This window comes from Uloborus diversus, chromosome 10 (genome assembly GCF_026930045.1).
Source record: "Uloborus diversus isolate 005 chromosome 10, Udiv.v.3.1, whole genome shotgun sequence".
Taxonomy (NCBI): Eukaryota; Metazoa; Arthropoda; class Arachnida; order Araneae; family Uloboridae; genus Uloborus; species Uloborus diversus.
In genome coordinates, this window is record NC_072740.1 from 71912240 (window position 1) to 71932074 (window position 19835).

General features: G+C 31.8%; 1 protein-coding gene across 2 annotated transcripts in view; it reads right to left on the reverse strand.

Annotated features, from left to right (window-relative positions):
• Positions 1-4893: 4893 nt before the first annotated feature.
• LOC129231313 (2-acylglycerol O-acyltransferase 1-like) overlaps positions 4894-19835 on the reverse strand; it is a 39407-nt gene continuing 24465 nt past the window's right edge. For both annotated transcript variants that reach the window (XM_054865601.1, XM_054865603.1), the window contains exons 4-5: positions 17236-17435; positions 4894-6833 (exon numbers count right to left, since the gene is read on the reverse strand). In XM_054865601.1, the coding sequence (XP_054721576.1) occupies positions 6685-6833; positions 17236-17435 (349 nt within the window). In that variant the 3' untranslated portion in view covers positions 4894-6684. The remainder of the gene's footprint in view (positions 6834-17235; positions 17436-19835) is intronic.

The window sequence follows — 19835 nt, forward strand, 5'->3', positions numbered from 1 at the left end:
AAAAGCATTTTTTGATATATTATAAAGCAAATGTTGAAGTAAATACAGAACTAATGTTCTTTAAAGCAATTCAGATGTGATTTGAAAAAGAACAAGATGATATTAATTTGAAAAGAATCAACAGTTACAGCCAATTTACTGTAAACTTATTTCGATACAAATGTTTTTTTTTAAAAAGTAAACATCTGTTTTTAAAATAAAAACTGGCGTAAGTTGTCGAAAGTGACCTTTTTTGACCTAAAAACAAACATCTGTCAACCATGACATCTACCCAAAGGAAAGAGGTGTGTTCCTTGAAATATTTTATCCAGCTACAGCACTGTATATATACATATAGTATTACCAATAAAGCATGCATAGAGAAAAAAGTAAGACCAAATATATCAGTAGCTCAGGTGGAGTAACGGATAACTTAATTTTTAAAAAGACTCACCTAAATATTAGGGAGCTTCAAAATTATTCCACAGTACCAAGGAGAAGAGAAAAATATGCAACACTTTTCTAAATGGCGAAAAAAATGAGACAGAAATATTCCTTATTAAGAATATCTGGATATTGAATTTTAAATAAACAATTTGGAAATCGCCAATCAAGTTGAAAATAAAGCCACATCAATACAGCTGGTAGTTGATTGGGATGTTATAGAAGACAAATGGATTGACAGAAAAGTGATCAAAGGAATTTTTAGAAACAATTTTGGCGACAGAAAGCATTAGAAGGATTTTACCAGGTGCGTAGGACAAGAAGTGGAAAGTCCAAACATTTTGTTAGTAGCCCAAACAAGTTACACAAAACATTACTAATGGATACTTTGGGAAAGTGCAAATGAACTGCAACGGTTAAAGCAAATTGATGAATGAAGCAGAAAGTAAAAAGGTTCAAAATGAATAGATTGTACCGCAATGAGAAAAAGGAAACTTGAGATTGAGAGTTAAAAATCTGAAGATGAATGTAATTCAAAAAAAAAAAAAAGTGAGATTTTATCACAAGTGCATCAATAAAATGTTCCAAATTGCTCACTCTTCAAAAGAACGTTCGTTCATTCATTTTTTACGTGAACGAACAGATCTGTTCGTTTTAAGGATTTGTTCTTTTTTACTCGTTCGTTCATGAACGAGACATCACTAATTTCATTATATTTTCTGTTAACTTATAGTTAATAATTTATTTTATTTTGAGGAATGCTTGTCATGTACCGTTATCTACCCCAACCAGTCATGTGACTGGCTATGGCAGAAATTGTTATGTTTGGTGTTAATTATAACCACCCTGGGCATTGAGGCTGCAGAACTGCATTCTTGCTCCCCTAACAAAATCTAATAACTCACTATATCATTGAATAACTAATAAGATAAGGGAAATCAATTAAGAGTTTTACTAAATCAGTGACATATGTAACTTATACAAGCCGTACAATTTCAAGACTATTCGGTCAAACTACAAAAAGGTCTAGTAAGGAACTTATCTAAGAAATATAAGGTACACAAAAAAAAAAAGGTTATGACTAAAAAGTCATAAGTATAGAATAAATAACAAAATTAGCAACCAATAAAATACAGAAACTCTATATTGTATCAGGCTTGTCGAATGATAAACTCAAAAAAAAAAAAAAAAAAAAATATATATTCGAAATCCTGATGAAACAAGAGGTTATGAAAAGTGTTTATTTAATGCAAGAGGAAAGATTTGTATACCTATAAATAATTTCGTTTTTTATCATAGTAGGAAGACTTCTTAATACAAACAACAGGTGAGCATTAAATTGCAATTCTTCTTTTAGGATAGAAAAATTTGTTTAAAATATTTTTCTTGTCTTTTGATTGAATAAAAATCTAAAGTTGCAACCTAAACTGTAGCAAATTTAGATGAATGAAAAACACCTCTTTTGTTGATATATTTAAAAAAGAAGAAACTAATTTTGTGGGCGATTCTCGAAAAAATGTCTCGTGCATAACGCTTAGTTCTTTATTTTTTCCAGCTAATCAAAGTCTTCAAAAAATAATGCTGTTGGGGAATAATACATGCTTTAATATACTATCAAAGCATAACAGTAATCCAATACTCAATTAATAGTTACTTGAATAAAATAAAAAACTTTGCATTATGCAAGGGACATTTTTTCAAGAATCGCCCTTCTGTGCTCCCAATAAAAGCAATATTTTTGATTTTGGGGAGAGAAGGGGGGGGCCGCGAAAAAGTGCGGTATAACAAGGCGTGATGTAATGAAGGGTTGAACTTTTTTTGTCAAACTGAAAAATATTTTATGCATGGAGAATGATAGAAGCATGTTAATTCTTTATTTAAACAAAAAGTAAATGAATATATGAAAAAACATTGAAAAAAAGGATAATCAAATCATTTCATTGATCAGTTTTTCAAATTTACTTATTAATAAAGTTCAAGCTTGATTTTGCAATGAGTGGAGCATACAGCGTGTCCTAGTTTTACCTACACGACATTTTTACAACCATTAGTCCTAGATGCAGATTTAAGATATTGAAAGTTTGAAGCAATAAAAATTTTTAGTCAAAAAATACGAAATCTAAACTTTTTATACGGACCTCAAATCATTGCATGTAGGGAAATCACAAGCATGAAAAAGCAATTCAAACACAAAAAAATTAACATTAGTTCGACCAATATTCACCAAGATATTTAAAAATAATATTTTCATATTTTTTTCACTTTCCTTCTTTTGCTTTAAACTTTTTATGTCCTAAAGCTGCATCTCATTTGGAACATGTTTGCAACTGGAAGTATGCATCTAGAACTATTGGTTACGAAAATAGTGGTTTTGCAGGCAAAACAGGAACACTATTTACAACAGTTAACTTTTCGGCATCATAGGAGGGTTGCAAACTAATATTGGTAACTTAACTTAGAATCTTGTAGGAAAGCTGGCATGTGCAAATATGATATGATGGCAGTAAGGTAGAGCTGTTGTGGATAAAAATTAAGCTGTCGTCAATAGCATAGTATGGTTAACAGTCATACATACACTATATGACCAAAAGTATTGGGACACTTTCAAAAATTCACATTTTTAAGGGTTTCTCGAGAAATAAAAGACCAATTGTTTTGTAACTTTTGTCACAAAAAAGGTATGTTTTAGCTGTCATTTTCCATTGAAAGTTATATCCCCCCCCTGCGTTTAGGGGACCAGCAACAAATTGAGGAAAACAAAAATGTTTTTTGATCATCGTTCATTGTAAATAGCTGAGAATTAGCTGTAAATTTCAGAAATTAAGAACCTTACTATGTACTAATATGTTACATACTTTCGAGATAATATCCCTGATATTCATGAAGATATAAGCATCTCTTAGAGCTACGAATTTCATTTGAAGGTTTTTGGTTCATAACCTGTAAAGTTTTCCATCAAAGCTAACCAAACTTTCAGAAAACTTGACAGCACACAAGAGGAGTATTATATTAAAATTTGAAATTAAAATGTTTAAAATTTGATTAAATATGAACATTTAAAGCAATTAATTTTTCTCTGCTCAAACGCGAAAGATAGCAATTTATAACTTTTATAATCTGAACCACATCTAGCTTCTCCGACTCATAATAAAATTTCAGTTCAATATCCTAAAAATTCAAAAAGTTATCAATTTCTATTAAGCTGAATTTGAATAGCTCTTGGGCAGACTACGAATTGTGAGGGATCATTCACAAATGATATGTTTTGATCACAAATCGTACTGAGAAATTGCAAGCAAATGTCACAAACTTGCGAACGACCCCTAAAGAGTCGTCGCCTATCCAAGATCTATTCAAATTTCGCTCATTATATCGCTGATAACTTTCTGAATTTTTAAGATATTGAACTGGAATTTTCTAGTAGGGGTTTGGATTATGAAGTTAGAAATTGCTATCTTTTGGGCTAATGCAGAGAAAAATTAATTTTTTTAAATATCAATATTTTATCAAATTTTCAACATTTTACTTTTAAATTTTAATATTACACTTCTCTTGCATGCTGTCAAGTTTTCTCAAAGTATAGTTAGCTTTGATTTAAAACTTTACATGTTATGAGCCAAAAACCTTCAAATAAAATTCGTAGTTCTGAGAGAAAGGCTTATATCTTCATGAATATCAGGATATTTTCTCGAAAGTACGTAAAATGATTGTACATGGTACGGTAACTAATTTCTGAAATTTACAGCTTTTTCTCAGCTATTTATGATGATCGATAATCAAAAAACATTTTTGTTTCTCTCAATTTGTTGTCGGTCCCCAAAATGCATGGGTGGCATAACTTTTATTGGAAAATGATAGCTAAAGCATACTTTTTATGTGACAAAAGTTACAAAGCAAATAATCTTTTAATTCTTGAGAAATACTTAAAAATGTGAATTTTTGAAAGTGTCCCAATACTTTTGGTCATATAGTGTATGATTGTGTGGTGAAATTTATGTTTAAAAGAAAATCAATAACATGAATTACATGAACATTTTATGGTTTCATCATTTTTTTAGCTATTAAAAACATTTTAATCTGCAAAAAATTCAATTTTTATATTTTTCCAGATTTTATTACTTTTTTTGCAGTCTCAAATTTTTATGACTAAAAATTATTAATGACTGTCCCACACAGAAGGATGAAATTTGCCTTTTCTGAGAACTGGATTTTATCAAGTACAAACAGCAGATAATACTTTTAAACAATTAAAAATTCATAATTACATTTTCCATGATTACAAGCATAAACCAAAAACTACTAGAAGAATATTTACTTTTTTTTCCTTTGCTATCATAGAGAAAATAATTTATCCATTAAACCACAGCTTATGTAATAATATACTTTTTACATTAACACAAGAAAATACCCCAAATAAAACTACAGTACTCGTAATTTTATGAAAAACAAATTTTATTATAATACAGCAACAGTTTTGTCATGAAGAATACTACATGTTAGAATATGTTACTTCCAAATGATCTCCAATAAACAATCCCGTCACCCCCCTTTAAATTTATGAGCATTATAACAAACAGTTTTATATAAATCTTTGAAAGTTTAATGTATGCACATAAATATTTAATGCAATAGGAACAATGGAAATGCATTTCAAACTATACCATATAAATTGCACAACTAGTAGTGACTAAATTTTTTTCGCTGCCTTTTTAAACAAATTTTTTAACTAATAATAAATCTGCTATGACCACACCTTCTTATTGCACAATATATGAGTAGATAATTGAGAAAAACTGGTTGAATTCTATGAACTCTGATAAAACAAAATAAATTAAAATCTTTTTTAATAGCAACAGAAACATTCCAATCATTTTTCAATTTGTAAATTGTTTGCCACAAACTTAATTGCAAAATAAGACCGAAAGTAAAAAAAAAAAAACTTTACACTAACATCCTGCAGACAGAATATGAGAATATGATGATAAAAAGAATACTTCCAACTTTTAGGAAGATAGTAAAGAAGAATATTAATAATAAGCTCTAATATTTTATTAAAATGTGACAGGATCAAAACTTTAATGAATTGACTAGATATTTCAACTGCAGTTCTCAAGAACTAACTTTTTGCCTTTTTTTCCCTTTATGTACCAAGGTATTTTGAAAGCATGTAAAATAGCTGGGAACATATGTTTTGATTTTATATTGAAAAATATTTCACTAGATGTAAAATTTTAAACTGTCTAGCTAGTTGGTATCCCTTTAACTTCAATTTAGTTTATTTACCTATTAGTTCATCTGCTTTTGAATTTATCTATTATAATCTTTGGCATTATATTTTTTTAACAACTCTGGTGGTGCTAAAATTCTAGTGTTCGATTCAGTTTCTTTTTTCCCTCAAATTATATTTTTCTAAAGAACATCAAATTTGTAACAAACGGCATAACATACAAAGTACGGTTGACAGTTAACAAAGAACTGTAAATGCTGACAACAATGCTGCATTATTAAAACTTCAGGTTTTAAAAGGAATTTAAAAAAATTCCCATAGCAACCACATGAAGACCAAATTAAGATAAAAGTTCTCCAAGTAAAGTACTATGACATGGACTAATAAGCAGAATCTGATTTTGGAGAGAGAAATGTTGAGGTCAAAAGGCAACTACCCTATTATCAATAGTAAATATGTTTGTTTAAAGAGTATATATTTTCAGTTTTATTTTAATAGACATTAAATTGAGGTAATTTTTCATAAAGAGTCAAAAATTTGCAACAAGATTTCATTGTATATTTTAACTTATAATATACTTCCTAAGAAATTTTCTTCTTTTATTAATATAAAATTATAAATGCAAGACGAACTTCAAATGGAAACAGATTTTTTTTTTCAACATCAATCTGATATCTTTTGTATATAGATTTTGAAAGCATGAGAATTAGTTTTGATGAATTTCTGCACCCTAAGTTCACTGTTGGACATCATGCAAAGTAAGAAAAATGGAACACAAAAATAACAAAGAATTAAAAAATAATACAATATCAAGTAAAAATATGGTACCTTGTAAGGAAAAAAACTTTTTGCAATTACAATTCAAAATTGAGCTTAAATATATTCAAAATCCAATGAATTTGATCTTTGGCACATTTTATCACACATCAAGTACATTAGAATACAAATTAAGTAATATATCACTGAAATTATTTAATAATGATCACAATTTTAAAGAATAATTGAAAACCTTATTAAAGTTAAACAAGAATAACTCAACTTATTATAAAGTTCAGGTCAGGGCCATACTTGACTTTATGTTCATTAAACAAATCGGTCAATTTGTCAACGTAAAGCTGATGGAGTTTATCTACGTCTTCCTGCGTCGGCTCTGAAATTTTCTCAACATCAATAGGTTGTCCAACTATAAATGCAAACAAATAAATATAGATACTTATTGGCAAATGAAAACAAAACAGAAAAATTCATTTGTTTTCACACATATTTCTATATAGCTTTACAGCAGTGGTTGATAATGAAGCACTGGAGAATGCATGAGCACTTTTGAGCATACCCCCCCCTTAAACATTGTGCTATACAAAAAAGTCTTATGAATAGATTTTTAAAAAATAATGCAATAAATCTTCAAATGTATATAAATTGAACTGAATAGTAAAACCTAATTTAACTTTGTATTTACAAGCACAATAGAACTTCGATTATTTGAGCTTTGATTAACCAAGCCGATACTTAAGTCTATTTTTCAAAAAATAATGTAAATTTAATAAAATTGTGAAATTTTAATTTGAAAATAGAAATTTTTTTCTGGAAATGTGTGTGTGTGTGTGTGTTTTTAAATCCATCTTTTAATACTTAACTTAGTATTGCTAAAAAAAATTCAATTGACTTTTTAAAACTTACTACAAGTTAGTTTCTATTTTAATTTTTCAACTGTAAAACATTACTTTTTATCTGTCCGTTTTTAAAAAATATTCTGTCTTATTTTTAGTTAATTGAATTACGATCCTGAGAAGTTTTTATACCAAGTTTCTATTAAAGAAGAATTCCGACATCACAGGTACTAGCGGTCCCAATTAACTTGAATAACCGAGGCTCTACTGTACTTGCTTGCTTGCACACACATATATGCATGCATGCCAAGCTAATATTATAGTTAGTAAACACAAGATTTCCTTTATGTGAAAAATATAAATGAAAAAATAACACTTAATACATAAAACATTAATAAAATATTCATAAACTTGTTTCTGCATTAGATCAAATTTTTAAAAATATATTATGCATTTTACAATCAGGATTGGCCCGATAGGATCCAATGGGTTTTTTTTGAAAAAATCCATAAAAAAACATTTGCCCACTTTTGTATTTTTTAAATTTCTGAGAAGTTTTAAATTGAATCAATTACATTAAATACTTACACAATTTAAACTAAAGAATTTATTTGTTCTTCACTACAGACAATTAAAATTTTAAAAAATGTTTTGAACTTCAATTGACTTTATAAATGCATTGAACTTGAATTTTAATCAAATTAAAATACACCAATGTACCTTCTTAAGTCTTAACAGAGTAGAAAAAAAAAATATTTCAAAGATTTTAAATAAACACATTTAGTTAAAAAATTTGCTTTTTACTATAACTGATCAAGAAATAATTCAAAATATCTTGACTAAGCCTTGTAATGTCTGACTTTCTTAAGGTCTGTAGATTATATAGTGAAAACTACACTAACCAAAAAGATTACATGTGAATTATTTCTGCAAACTAACACATGTCACAAATCTCGAATAAACAAGAGATTTTTAGAAATTAGCAGTACCTTCAAACAGTTGGACAGAAAACAGAAAAGGATGAACTGCATTTTTGTTATCTTACAAAAATGTTTTAATATTTCTTACTCTGTACTGAAGAAACAGAAAATTCCAAACCCGAGTTGCTAGGCAAAATGTGATGACAGCACTGCATTCCTTGGTTCCCTCACTACAATGTAGAACAAGTTACGCAAAGCTGGGACACTCAGTCACGGTCTAGCAGCCATTTAGGATGGAGCTCCCCCATCGCTCGCCCGCCAGGTGCGAACTGCGCTCAATCATTCGATTCTTTAATGCCAAAAAGGTTTCTCTGATAGAAATACATTGTCAGTTAGTGGAAGTGTATAGTGAGAAGTTTATGGATGACAAAAGCGTACGAAAATGGTGCCGAGTGTTTTCTCAGAGACGAGAAAACGTCCACAATGAGCAGAGGTCGGGGCGGCCGAGTTTGCCAGAATCAACGAGGACTCAGATCAACGAGATGGTGCACAATAACCGGAGGATAACCACTAATGAGATAGTGGAAGCTCTTAATGGAGAGTGTGGAATCTTCTCCCTGCAGAATATTATCTCGGAAGACCTCGGTAACAACAAGGTGGCTGCCAGTTGGATCCCTAGGCAGTTTACCAATGAACACAAGAGGAAGCCCGTGGAATGGGCCAGAGTTTCTCTGCCACTATGACGAAGAGGGTAAAGACTTTCTGGATTCGAATGTCACTGGAGAGGAAACGTGGACACATCATTTCTCCCCAGAAACAAAGGAGCAGTCATAACAAAGGCGTCACTTTATCTCACTGAAGCCCAAGAAGTTCAAGACAGAGAAGTCAGCAGGAAAGGTTATGGTGACCATTTTCTGGGACTACAAGGGGGTTTTTCTGGTGGAGTTTATGCCGAAAGCAACAACCATCAACTCAGACAGATACTTCGAGACTTTCAAAAAACTTAGGCGAGCCATCCAAAACAAAAGGGGGCATGCTCATCAAAGAAGTGTGTTTGTTGCAATACAATGCTCGTCCACATGTGTCCCATCAAACAGCCACCCTACTCAATGGATTTGGCTGGGATTTAATCAAGCATCCGCTCTTGCAGCTCGGACATTGCTCCCAGTGACTACCACATGTTTTCCTTTCTATAAAAAAACACCTTGGGGGACAAAAATTCAGCTCAGACAAAGAAGTGGAAACAGCAGTCGAAACTTGGCTTCCCAATGCGGCGGGAGAGTGGTATGACGGGCCAGCATTAAAAAACTGGTTACCAGGATACAAAAGTGATTGATCCTCAAGGAGACTAGGTAAAAAAATAGCAAAATGTTCAACCTTTCCAACGATGTATGTAAAGTTGAGAATAAATTTGATTTTCCATGAAAAAAAATAGGAGATCTTACTTTTCAATATACCCTCATATATCAGAGCCTGTGAGTAAAATCTAATTGAAGGGCTCGGGACAAGAATGTGATGAGCCACATGATGTGAATTTTCAGTAGGCTAATTTCCAATTCCATTATAAAAAATATTTGAAGATTTTTTCAAAGGTGTTATAAGTAATATACATTCTATATTCTGCAATACTAAAACCAGATCAGCAATTTATGGATTTTAGTTTTCTACATGATGTTTCTAAAAAATAACACTATTTCTAATTCTCTTTATTAAATTATAATAATGTGAATACAAAATAACATTGTTTTAAACTCCACTAGGACATTTGTAAAAAGAATATACACAACTTTAATGAACGTATGATGCTTTTTATCAGTTTCTTATTCTCCAATACAATTGTGAACAGTATATATATTTTATAAATAAAACTAACAATTTTACAATTTTAACAACAAATAGCGTAATGAAGCTAAAATTACAAAAAAAAAAAAAAAAAAAAGATGACAAACACAAAAATCAACTTATTTGCTTCTTGTCTTGCAATAATAAAATTAAGAGTTTTATCAATTTAATTAATTTTTTAAAAGAGGGAAGAAAAATGTGGGTATCAGTGTACTTATAAAAAAGGAAAGAAAGCCTAGCATAAGTTTTTAAAACCTGAAAAGTCAAATGCAAACAATTTTTTTGTTGTAGTTCTTAAAGTTCTGCTCAATCCAACTGAATGTGTGCAGCTTAACACATTTTGTCAATTTTTCAAGAAAAATAGATTGATTAAGTATATTACCTTTTCACTTTAGAAAACCTATTTCAAACTTTAGAAAACTAACTTTGCATTCTATCCGCTAATGGGTCTACATAATGGGCAACTGACTTCTTTGTTGTAAGTCTAACTATAGCAAAATCATTTTTTTCATTCAAACAAAGATTTGACATCTATTTCAACTTGTTTAAGCTCATTTGGCTGATCAGAACATAATTCATTAGTAGAGTTAGTTTATGTTTAGATGTTTGAGATGTTATGTGGGTTACAAGTGTGAAATGATATTTTAATTGTCTAGCCTATTTACTGCAGTGATTGTTTAAATCTATCACTCATACTATGATAAATTTTATTATGATAACATGGTTTTGAATGTTAAAAGTTAATGTCAACTAAGTAAACAACAGTTATATTGTTTTCATTGTGGTTATATTGTCATACGGTCTTGATCCCTGGGATCAAGTATCCCTCTAAACAAAGGGATCAAGTATCCCTAATGTGCGATTTTTACAAACATACTTGTTCCATATTAATAATTAATAGCAATTTACTAAAAATATGTCTCAATTATTAAAGATTGTCTATACTTTAACATTACACTTCGGTATTTTTTTAAAAGTTGTATATAATGGACAATGTAAACTTCAGAATATGCTTCCCTAAAAAAAAGACACATGCAGAAAATTATTTCTTGAGCGAAAACAAAATGGCTGAAAAAAACAAAGTTGCCAGTTTTTATGTACAAGTATAACGTTAATAGTTATACTATGAATAGTAATAGTACATATTAATGTTATACAAGTATAACGTTAATAGTAGCATAATTGTCAGGTTTCAAATCTCTACTTAATGATTTTGGTACATTTTTGGCTGTAGGATCATGTATCCCCAAGGATCAAGTATCCCCAGTCTCCCCTATAGTTTTGAGCAAAAGAGGACAGAAGAAGAAGGGGACATGCTCTAGTTACATTTATTAAAATAAACAATATTGATTTGCTAAATTTTTGCACAGATAACAGAACCAGAGATATTTTTTTCTTTTTTGTTTTAGCTTTTCAAATCCAAAGCTACACTTGAAACTCAAAAAAATCTACTTTTAGAGTCATAAGCATTTGGAACAGTTTAACAGAAGTAACTGCCACTTGAAAGTGGATGCATTGTTTTAAGAAATCCTTTGATTTTCAATCAAAATGAAGAAAATGACTAGGTTCAGCCAACTAGGACCAGAATCCGTTGCTTGTCATCATTTTTGAATTTTTTTTAATGCCCAATATTAGGGTGATTTTCAAAATGATTGAAAGTTTGGTGTCCTGACTTAATTCATTCAATTTAATGTTGATAAAAATATTTTTTAAGCATTGCATAAGCTTCTAGTGAGGCATTGTTTTACATTAAATTCATTGCATTTAGTGCCTTTTTTCATGGTGTAAATTAATAAGCCTTTTCTATTACTTTAGTTAGCTGGTAATGGAAATTTCCTTGTCCTGACTAGAAAGTTTGCACATTTTTTATCTTTTTTTTTGTACGCTGTCCTCAAGTGCAACTCGTGAGTTTTATCCCAGGGAATTAAATGTTTTTTATGTGCAAAATATTTCTTTATCATAGTTAGCAACAGTGTTAGGGAAGCCATATTTGTTTCTTCTTAGAATATGTAAGTCTAAAAATGGATATATTTATTCCTTATATGCTGTATATTGAAATGTACAATTCAATGTGAAGAGTATTTTAGTTATCTCTCATCAGTGTTACCCACTTATTTTGTAATATTTTTTTAAGTAAAGAAATATACAATTAGGAAATAATGTATCAAGTTTTTTCTTTTAGTAATAATTTTTAATGGAGATTACTTCTCTAAATATTAGTTAGGGGACCTAGGGCCCGTATAAAAAGTTAAATTTCGTATCTTTTGACTCATTTTTATTTTTGCTTCAAATTTTCAATATCTTAACTCTGCATCTGATTTTGAACATTTTTGCAGTTGGAAGTATACATCTAGGACTAACGGTTGCGAAAATAAAGGTCTTGCAGGTTAAAAACGAAACACCCTGTATATATATATACTGGTGGACAAAATTAAGAGATGGAAGGCATTTTCACCCATTTCTCGGAAAATATCACATAAAACCTGGACAGTTGGTTGCCATACAATGGCACTATGGTGCTGGTGTCGCTGAGATGAGTTTACATATTCTTGTGGCTGTTGCTAAGGCCGCAGGAGTTATAAAAGCCTGCAGCCAGCTGCTCAGCTCATTCCACTCTACAACACAGTAACGATTTGCATTGTGTTTCTTGAATAATCCAGTTGTTTTTTGTTGATTTTCAGGTGAAATGGGTGAACATCATCATTTAGACGAAGGTATGAGAGGGATAGTTGCGGGCAGACTTGAGGCAGGACAATCCCAAGCTCAGGTTGCTAGGGAATTGGATGTAACTCCACGCGTTGTTTTGAATTTGTGGAGTCAGTTTAAAAACAGTGGGGCAGTGTCCAGAAGATCAGGACAAGGTTGTCTGAGACCAACAACTCTCAATAAAGACCAGTTTTTGGTACTTACAACCAAGCGCCAGAGGACGTCTACAGCGGCACAACTATCTAGAGACCTCACTGCTGCCACAGGAACATTAGTTTCAAAGACAGTTGCCAGGAGGCTCTGTAAAAGATGATTCTATGCAGGGAAGCCCGCCATTTGCATTCCACTCATTCCTTCCCTCAAAAGAGAGCGTGTACAATGGTGCAGAAAGCACAAGCACTGGACACAGCTATAATGGGCTAATGTTCTTTTCACAGATGAGTCCATATTCAGTCTACAACCTGGTTCTCAGCGAATATTCATATAGAGGGAATCTGAAACCCAATACTATCCCAGTAACATCATGAAAAGGGACCATTATGCTTGTGGAGGAGTGATGGTTTGGGCAAGAATCATACAAGATACCCGCACACCACTCTATGGATTTGGCAAGGGTCCGTAAATGTCCAGAGGTACAGGCAGGAGATCCTACAATCCTATGTGCACCTTTTCAGGGGTGCTGTTGGCCCTGAACTCATTTTTATGGATGACAATGCTGACCACATAGGCCTGTCTTGTTGAGGAGTATCTGAAAAGCGAAGATATTTATCAGATGGATTGGCCAGCGAAATCCTCTGACCTTAAACACATTGAATATGTTTGGGAAGCTCTTGTGAGGACTATTGCGATATGCCAACCCCCACCCAGAAATATTCCGGAGTTAAAAACTGCTCTGGTGGCAGAGTGGGAGGGTCTTCCACATGCACTCAATTCTCTTTTTAGCAGCATAAATACTCGTTGTGCATGCTGCCTATCAGTCAGAGATGGTCACACACCATACAAGCCTAACTTTCATCAACATCTTTCATCATAAACTTCACTGCATTTTGGAATGTTGGCAATAACTATGGCCAAGGAATGGCAATTCAATTTTTGCTTTGCACACATTATTGTCATATTATAAGTTATATCCATAACAAATTTCATTAATTTTTATCCAGTATTTCTCAAGATATTTGGGAAAATGCCTTCCATCTCTTAATTTTGTCCAGCAATGTGTGAATATACACTGCTCGACATTGAAAATGCAACACCAAGAAGAAGTGGTCAGAAAATGATGAAATTTGGAAAAAAGACAGAGACAGCAAGGAATAATAAATGATCTTAATTTCAAAATGATAGGCAGAATACAGAGCGAGAACGACGTCGGCTCAGTAGAATGTAGGACCACCGCGGAGAGCGATGCACGAAGAAACATGCCTAGGCATAGAGTCAATAAGGGTGAGGATGGTGTCCAGAGGGATGGTTCTCCATTCCCTTTCAACCATTTGCCACAGTTCATCTTCTGAACGAGGCAGAGACAGAGTCTGCAAGGGGCGTCCAATCACATGCCACACATGTTCTATTGGTGACAGGTCAGGAGAGTATGGTGGCCAGGGAAGCATCTGTGTGCCTTGGAGAGCATGTTGGCAGATGCGAGCACTGTGTGGTCGTGCGTTATCCAGCTGAAAAATTGCATTAGGTATCCCTTGAAGGTAAGGGATTGCCACCGGCCGCAGCACATTATCCAAGTATCGTTGGGCCGTCATAATGCCCTGAATACGAACTAGAGGTGATATGGAATTGTATGCAATTGTCCTCCAAACCATTATACCACGTTGTAGTGCGGTGGGAAGTTCCAGTTACTGCCAGATTAGATCTGGTTCCACGTTGATGCCACACACGTATGCGGCAACTATCACTGGATAAACAGAAGCTGGATTCATCTGAGAACACGACACTTTGTCATTCTCTCATCTACGTCACTCTAGTGCGGCACCATACTAAACGTTGCTGTTTATAGTGTGGGGTCAATGGCAGTCTTCTTAGCGGACACCGTGATTGCAGACCACGTGCGACCAAATGACAGGAAATAGTTCTAGTTGACACGGGAACATTCTTGCATTTGCTGCAGAATCGAGGAACAAGTGACTTGTGGGTCTGCTACATCTTGTCGATGGACGCGTCGATCTACGCGTTCTGACGTCACTCTGGCCGCCCCTGCACCCCTCAATCTTACCACATTTCTTTGTTCCAACCATCTTCGGCACAACCGATGCACTGTGCTCACATCCATGTGGGTATCAGCTGCGATTTGACTTACAGACCAACCTCTCCTTCTCAGTCCGATCACAATACCCCTCGTAAAATCGTCTATCTGCAGGAAGTGCCTTCGTGGACGTCGACCTGGCATTCTCTCGTGTTACACGTATCCTCCAAGACAAAAACAAAATTTCTTCGATAATTCTCCAGTCAGAAATAACAACACGAATATTGCCCATTCTGCAAGTTCCTTCCCTTATATCTTACTTCATGTGCATCGGAGAGCTGCGTATTTCACATCATTTACATAACTCAGTGACGTATGTCTACTCTAAAATTTGCATAAATTTCTGTACACTCCTTCTTGGTGTTGCATTTTCAATGTCGAGCAGTGTATATATATATATATATATATATATATATATATATATATATACATATATATATATATATATATATACATATATATATATATATACATATATATATGTATATATACATATATATATATGTATATATACATATATATATATACATATATACATATGTATATATACATATATACATATATATATATACATATATACATATATATATATACATATATACATATATATATATACATATATATATATACATATATACATATATATATATACATATATATATATATATATATATATATATATATGTATATATACATATATATATATATATATATAATAAATTCACATTTATTAAAATTGAAGAGTGAACACTAACGCAAAACTGCTGTTTGCAAAAATAAAATTTGTGTGCATTGTTTAGGAAAAACTAATTCTTAAGATATGGTATTCAAATAACTGCATATTTTAGAGGAATTACAGCTTAAACTCTACAATGAATTCTTTCATGAATCCATTTCTCATGAGTGTTACTGTCTCTCATAAGTGTTACTATAGCAAAATTTCAGCATTTGTATTAGCAAACCTTTTCTTTAAGTAACACTCATGAGAAAAACAGTTATATAAATACTTAATATTTCTGAAATAAATAAATATTTATAACAGTTTGACTTATTAAGTATAAGTTATGCATTCTCAGCCTACATTGTGGGGGCAAAACTATAAAAGGAAGACTCCCGAAAAAAATCTATATTTGGAGGGAATCGAAACTTTTTTTTTTTGGGGGGGGGGGGGAGAAAACACCAATATCATTCAAATATTTCAACTTTTTGAGTTATTTCCACGATTTTGCATTCAGAATCATGTGGTTTTGCTGTTTTTTTAATACATCTTTACCCAATTTTCTAAAAAATGCTTACATTAATGAAATGTGTGAATGTGAAAAATTAATTTGCAGTAAAAGCCTGATAACAACTGCAATTGTAAAAGAAAGAGATAACTAATTTAATATGCAAGTATTAGATTTACTTTTTCTTTCAGAATTCTTAACACAGAAATGATGTAAAATAAGTTAAAGTGCCCCTTTATGTGCTAACACAAGATTCTTTGAAATTTACATATCTACAAAGTAAAAAAAAGCTGTTTTAAATCAGACAACAGTGATTAAGCTTTTGTTTCTCTGAAGTCTTGAGTGCACTTACTAAAGCAGCACTTTTAGATTTGGGGAGGGGGCATCAGTGAGGCTGCTGAGGATAAAAAAAATAGTAGATGCACTTCATATTATTTGTGTATGTGCATGAACTGAACACACTGGCTATATACAGGGTGTCACAAAATTAACGCAATTAGAATTTGCCGCCATTTTTGCAGTAAATTGTTGTCAAAATTGAAAACAGAAGAATTTGAAAGCTGAGAGCATAGGGTTATTTGAACTGGAGCGTTATATTGATACACAATAACCCGTTTTTCTTATTGAACAATTATTTTAAAAATAATGAAAGTTGAAACTGGTCAAGCAGTAACTGTTATTGGCACTCAATATCGCAACATGGTAATCACATGACCTAGGGTGCCAATTCTGATTACCGAAATAAGAGTACACGACCAGGAAATGCCTCATGTAGTAATTGAATTGTTTCACTGTCTGTATGGTAGCATTAACACTCTATTTTTACTCACTCTATTCTCTCAGCTGTCAAATTGGTCTTTTTTCATGGCTGCCAACAATTTATGGAAAAAATGGTGGCAAATTCAAATCTTGCGTCGATTTTGCGACACCCTTCACAACAAAACTGCAACCTGATTAGCAATTTTAAAAACATTGAAAATTTTACATTTAATAAAAAAAAAAATGCAGAAAATTTTGTGAAAACAAAACTTACTTATAACATGAATAGGTTTCCTGTACGGTAAAACTCCAAAACTGTATTGGAAAATTCCACGTCCACGAATAAGAGGAGTAGAAAAACCAAGAAACACCTTCAACTTTTCTTGAATGTTACGTAGAAAAGAGCCATGTGGATTTTTAACTTGCTCAAATATATCATTTTCCCCAAATGCAAAAACTGGAACAAGTGAAGCTCTGGAAGAAAACCAAATGTTCCAATCAGAAAAACTGTTTAAGATGAATGCTAATTGTCAACAAGATGAAAATGACCACCATATGTACGCATGTAAAGATAAAGTTGAGCAATTTAATGCAAAAATTGTGGGATTAAAATCAAGGTGTTGACCTGTACACAGGAAAAAAAAATGATTTCCTCCCTAAACAATACATGGGCTTTTTTTTTCTTTGCTAGTATCTTAGGTTATTGCATTAAAATTTTAGATAAATACTATATTTGAGCAAAATCTATAAATATTAAAAAGCACAAAATTTATTTAATGAGCGAAATACTGACAACAGAAATAAACTTTACTGTAGCAAGTTACCGCCCCCATACAGATTAAATTTTTTCAATATCGGTTACATAGGCAATATTTTTTTTAAATCAATTATTTACTAAATAGTGAGCCAATGATGAACTCTTGATGGCCTCTAAAAATGTATCCCAAAAGACCTAAAGGGGTGATTTTGACAAAGAATGTGTTTTGGTGCAGTTTTGGCATCAAACAGATTAAAAAATATGTTTTATTTGATGCAACTAGGAGCAAAAAATAAGCTCAAAGTTCCGAAGGTGTTTGAACGCTCAGAAAAGCAAAAGATGATCCCTATTTGTCATCATTTGTATACTGTTTCTTTGTGTCTAAATTACTAGATTCTTCTGTTGAACGATAATAAAAAGATGGCGGTTGAAAACTATTGCCAGCAATTCCATTCATATAGGCTGCCTTTTTAAAATTAATTTGAAAAATTGAGAAATCTGAGGCAAGAAATTTTGCAATTTTTTTTACATATGTTCGCTAAATGGTGAACAGCATGCAAATGGATTGTTATCAACTGGCATTTTGGAAAAAAGGTGCAGTAATCACGCAATCTCACATCAAGCGCAAACCCTGTAGATTTGCAGTTTGCTCTTTATGCCATTTCACATTCTTAAATTATGATAGTTGTGCCGCCTATGATGGCTGCTACAATCAATTTGGCAGCAATATTAAAATTATTTCAATTAATATCTGTAGGTCTGTACATACATCTACCTATTAATATCCATCTTATCTTGCATGTACTGATCTATCTTTTGTATCTATTTCAATATTCATCTATAGCTATATTTATCTCTCTATATTTATCAGTCTATATCTATCTATATAAATATTGACCTTCATACAATTTATCTAGCTCTGTATTTGTCACAAGTGTAGTGAGGACAAGAATGGCATATTATTGCAAGCAATATTTTTTTTTTTTATTTAATAATAATCACCTTTTTTCATTGTTATTCTGTCTCATTTTTATACGCTTTCTTCTCTAGTCACCTAGTGTCATTTCTCTTACACCTAATGCCCTTGCTATTTTTATAATACTTTCTTTCATAAGACTAATTCTTCATCACATGTGGGCCAATCAGACTCTATAATTTCACCAACACATAGATCTTAATATTCAACAGGAGTAAGCACATTTTTTAATTTTTACATTTGATACAAAGATACTCCTGACACAGTTATATTTTTTCCATTAATCTTGTTAGTTAAAATTTAATTTATTTTCATGTATCACATGTGTGACATAAAAGCCAACCTCTTGTAACTTGCTATATGAATTAGTTAATATTTTTGCTCTATAGCAATGACAAAACAAATTGTAGTTTTTGAAAGTTAAGGGTCCAATGTAAAGGAAACATTGTTGATGACCAGCATTACTCAACCAGTGAATTGGCTATTATATATGTAACAATTTTTAACACTGAGAAAATTTTTTAGTCTGATTTTATTAATTATTGTCCTAACAACGTTTATCCAATGGTAAACATTGTTTTGCACTAGCACAAATTAACGGCATTCCACAAGGGTTTAAATTTTCATCAGTTTTAGCAAATTTATACCTTTTAAACTATTACTTACTGTATTTGTACTAACTAAAACAAAATTTTTTCTTATTATGAAATATCTTTTATTCAAGAATTTCTCATAAAATAGTTTCTTGAAACACTCAAATAATTTATCTACAAAACAAAAATGAGGTATACAAGAAAATAAACTACTATGATGATGGCTACTATGGTCAGATGATACCTCAAGATGAGCTTCATAGAGAGCATAAAAGGAAGAGAATGAAGCAGGGTGAAAGCAGAGTTCATAAGATTTTTAGCAAAACAGCTAAAATGGAAAAAAGAAAAGCTTAAGCAAAATGCTTAAATGTCGAAGGTTAATGTTGACATATCTTTCTAACTGTCTCAATGTGTTTCAGCAACACTTGAAAACTAAATTTGAAGTTCAACCATGACATCTTTAAAGAAATAAATATGCAGTAGATATTTTTATTTGAAACAAAACAATTAGAACTGTACTTACTGTTGAGAAAGCATAAGTTTTATTT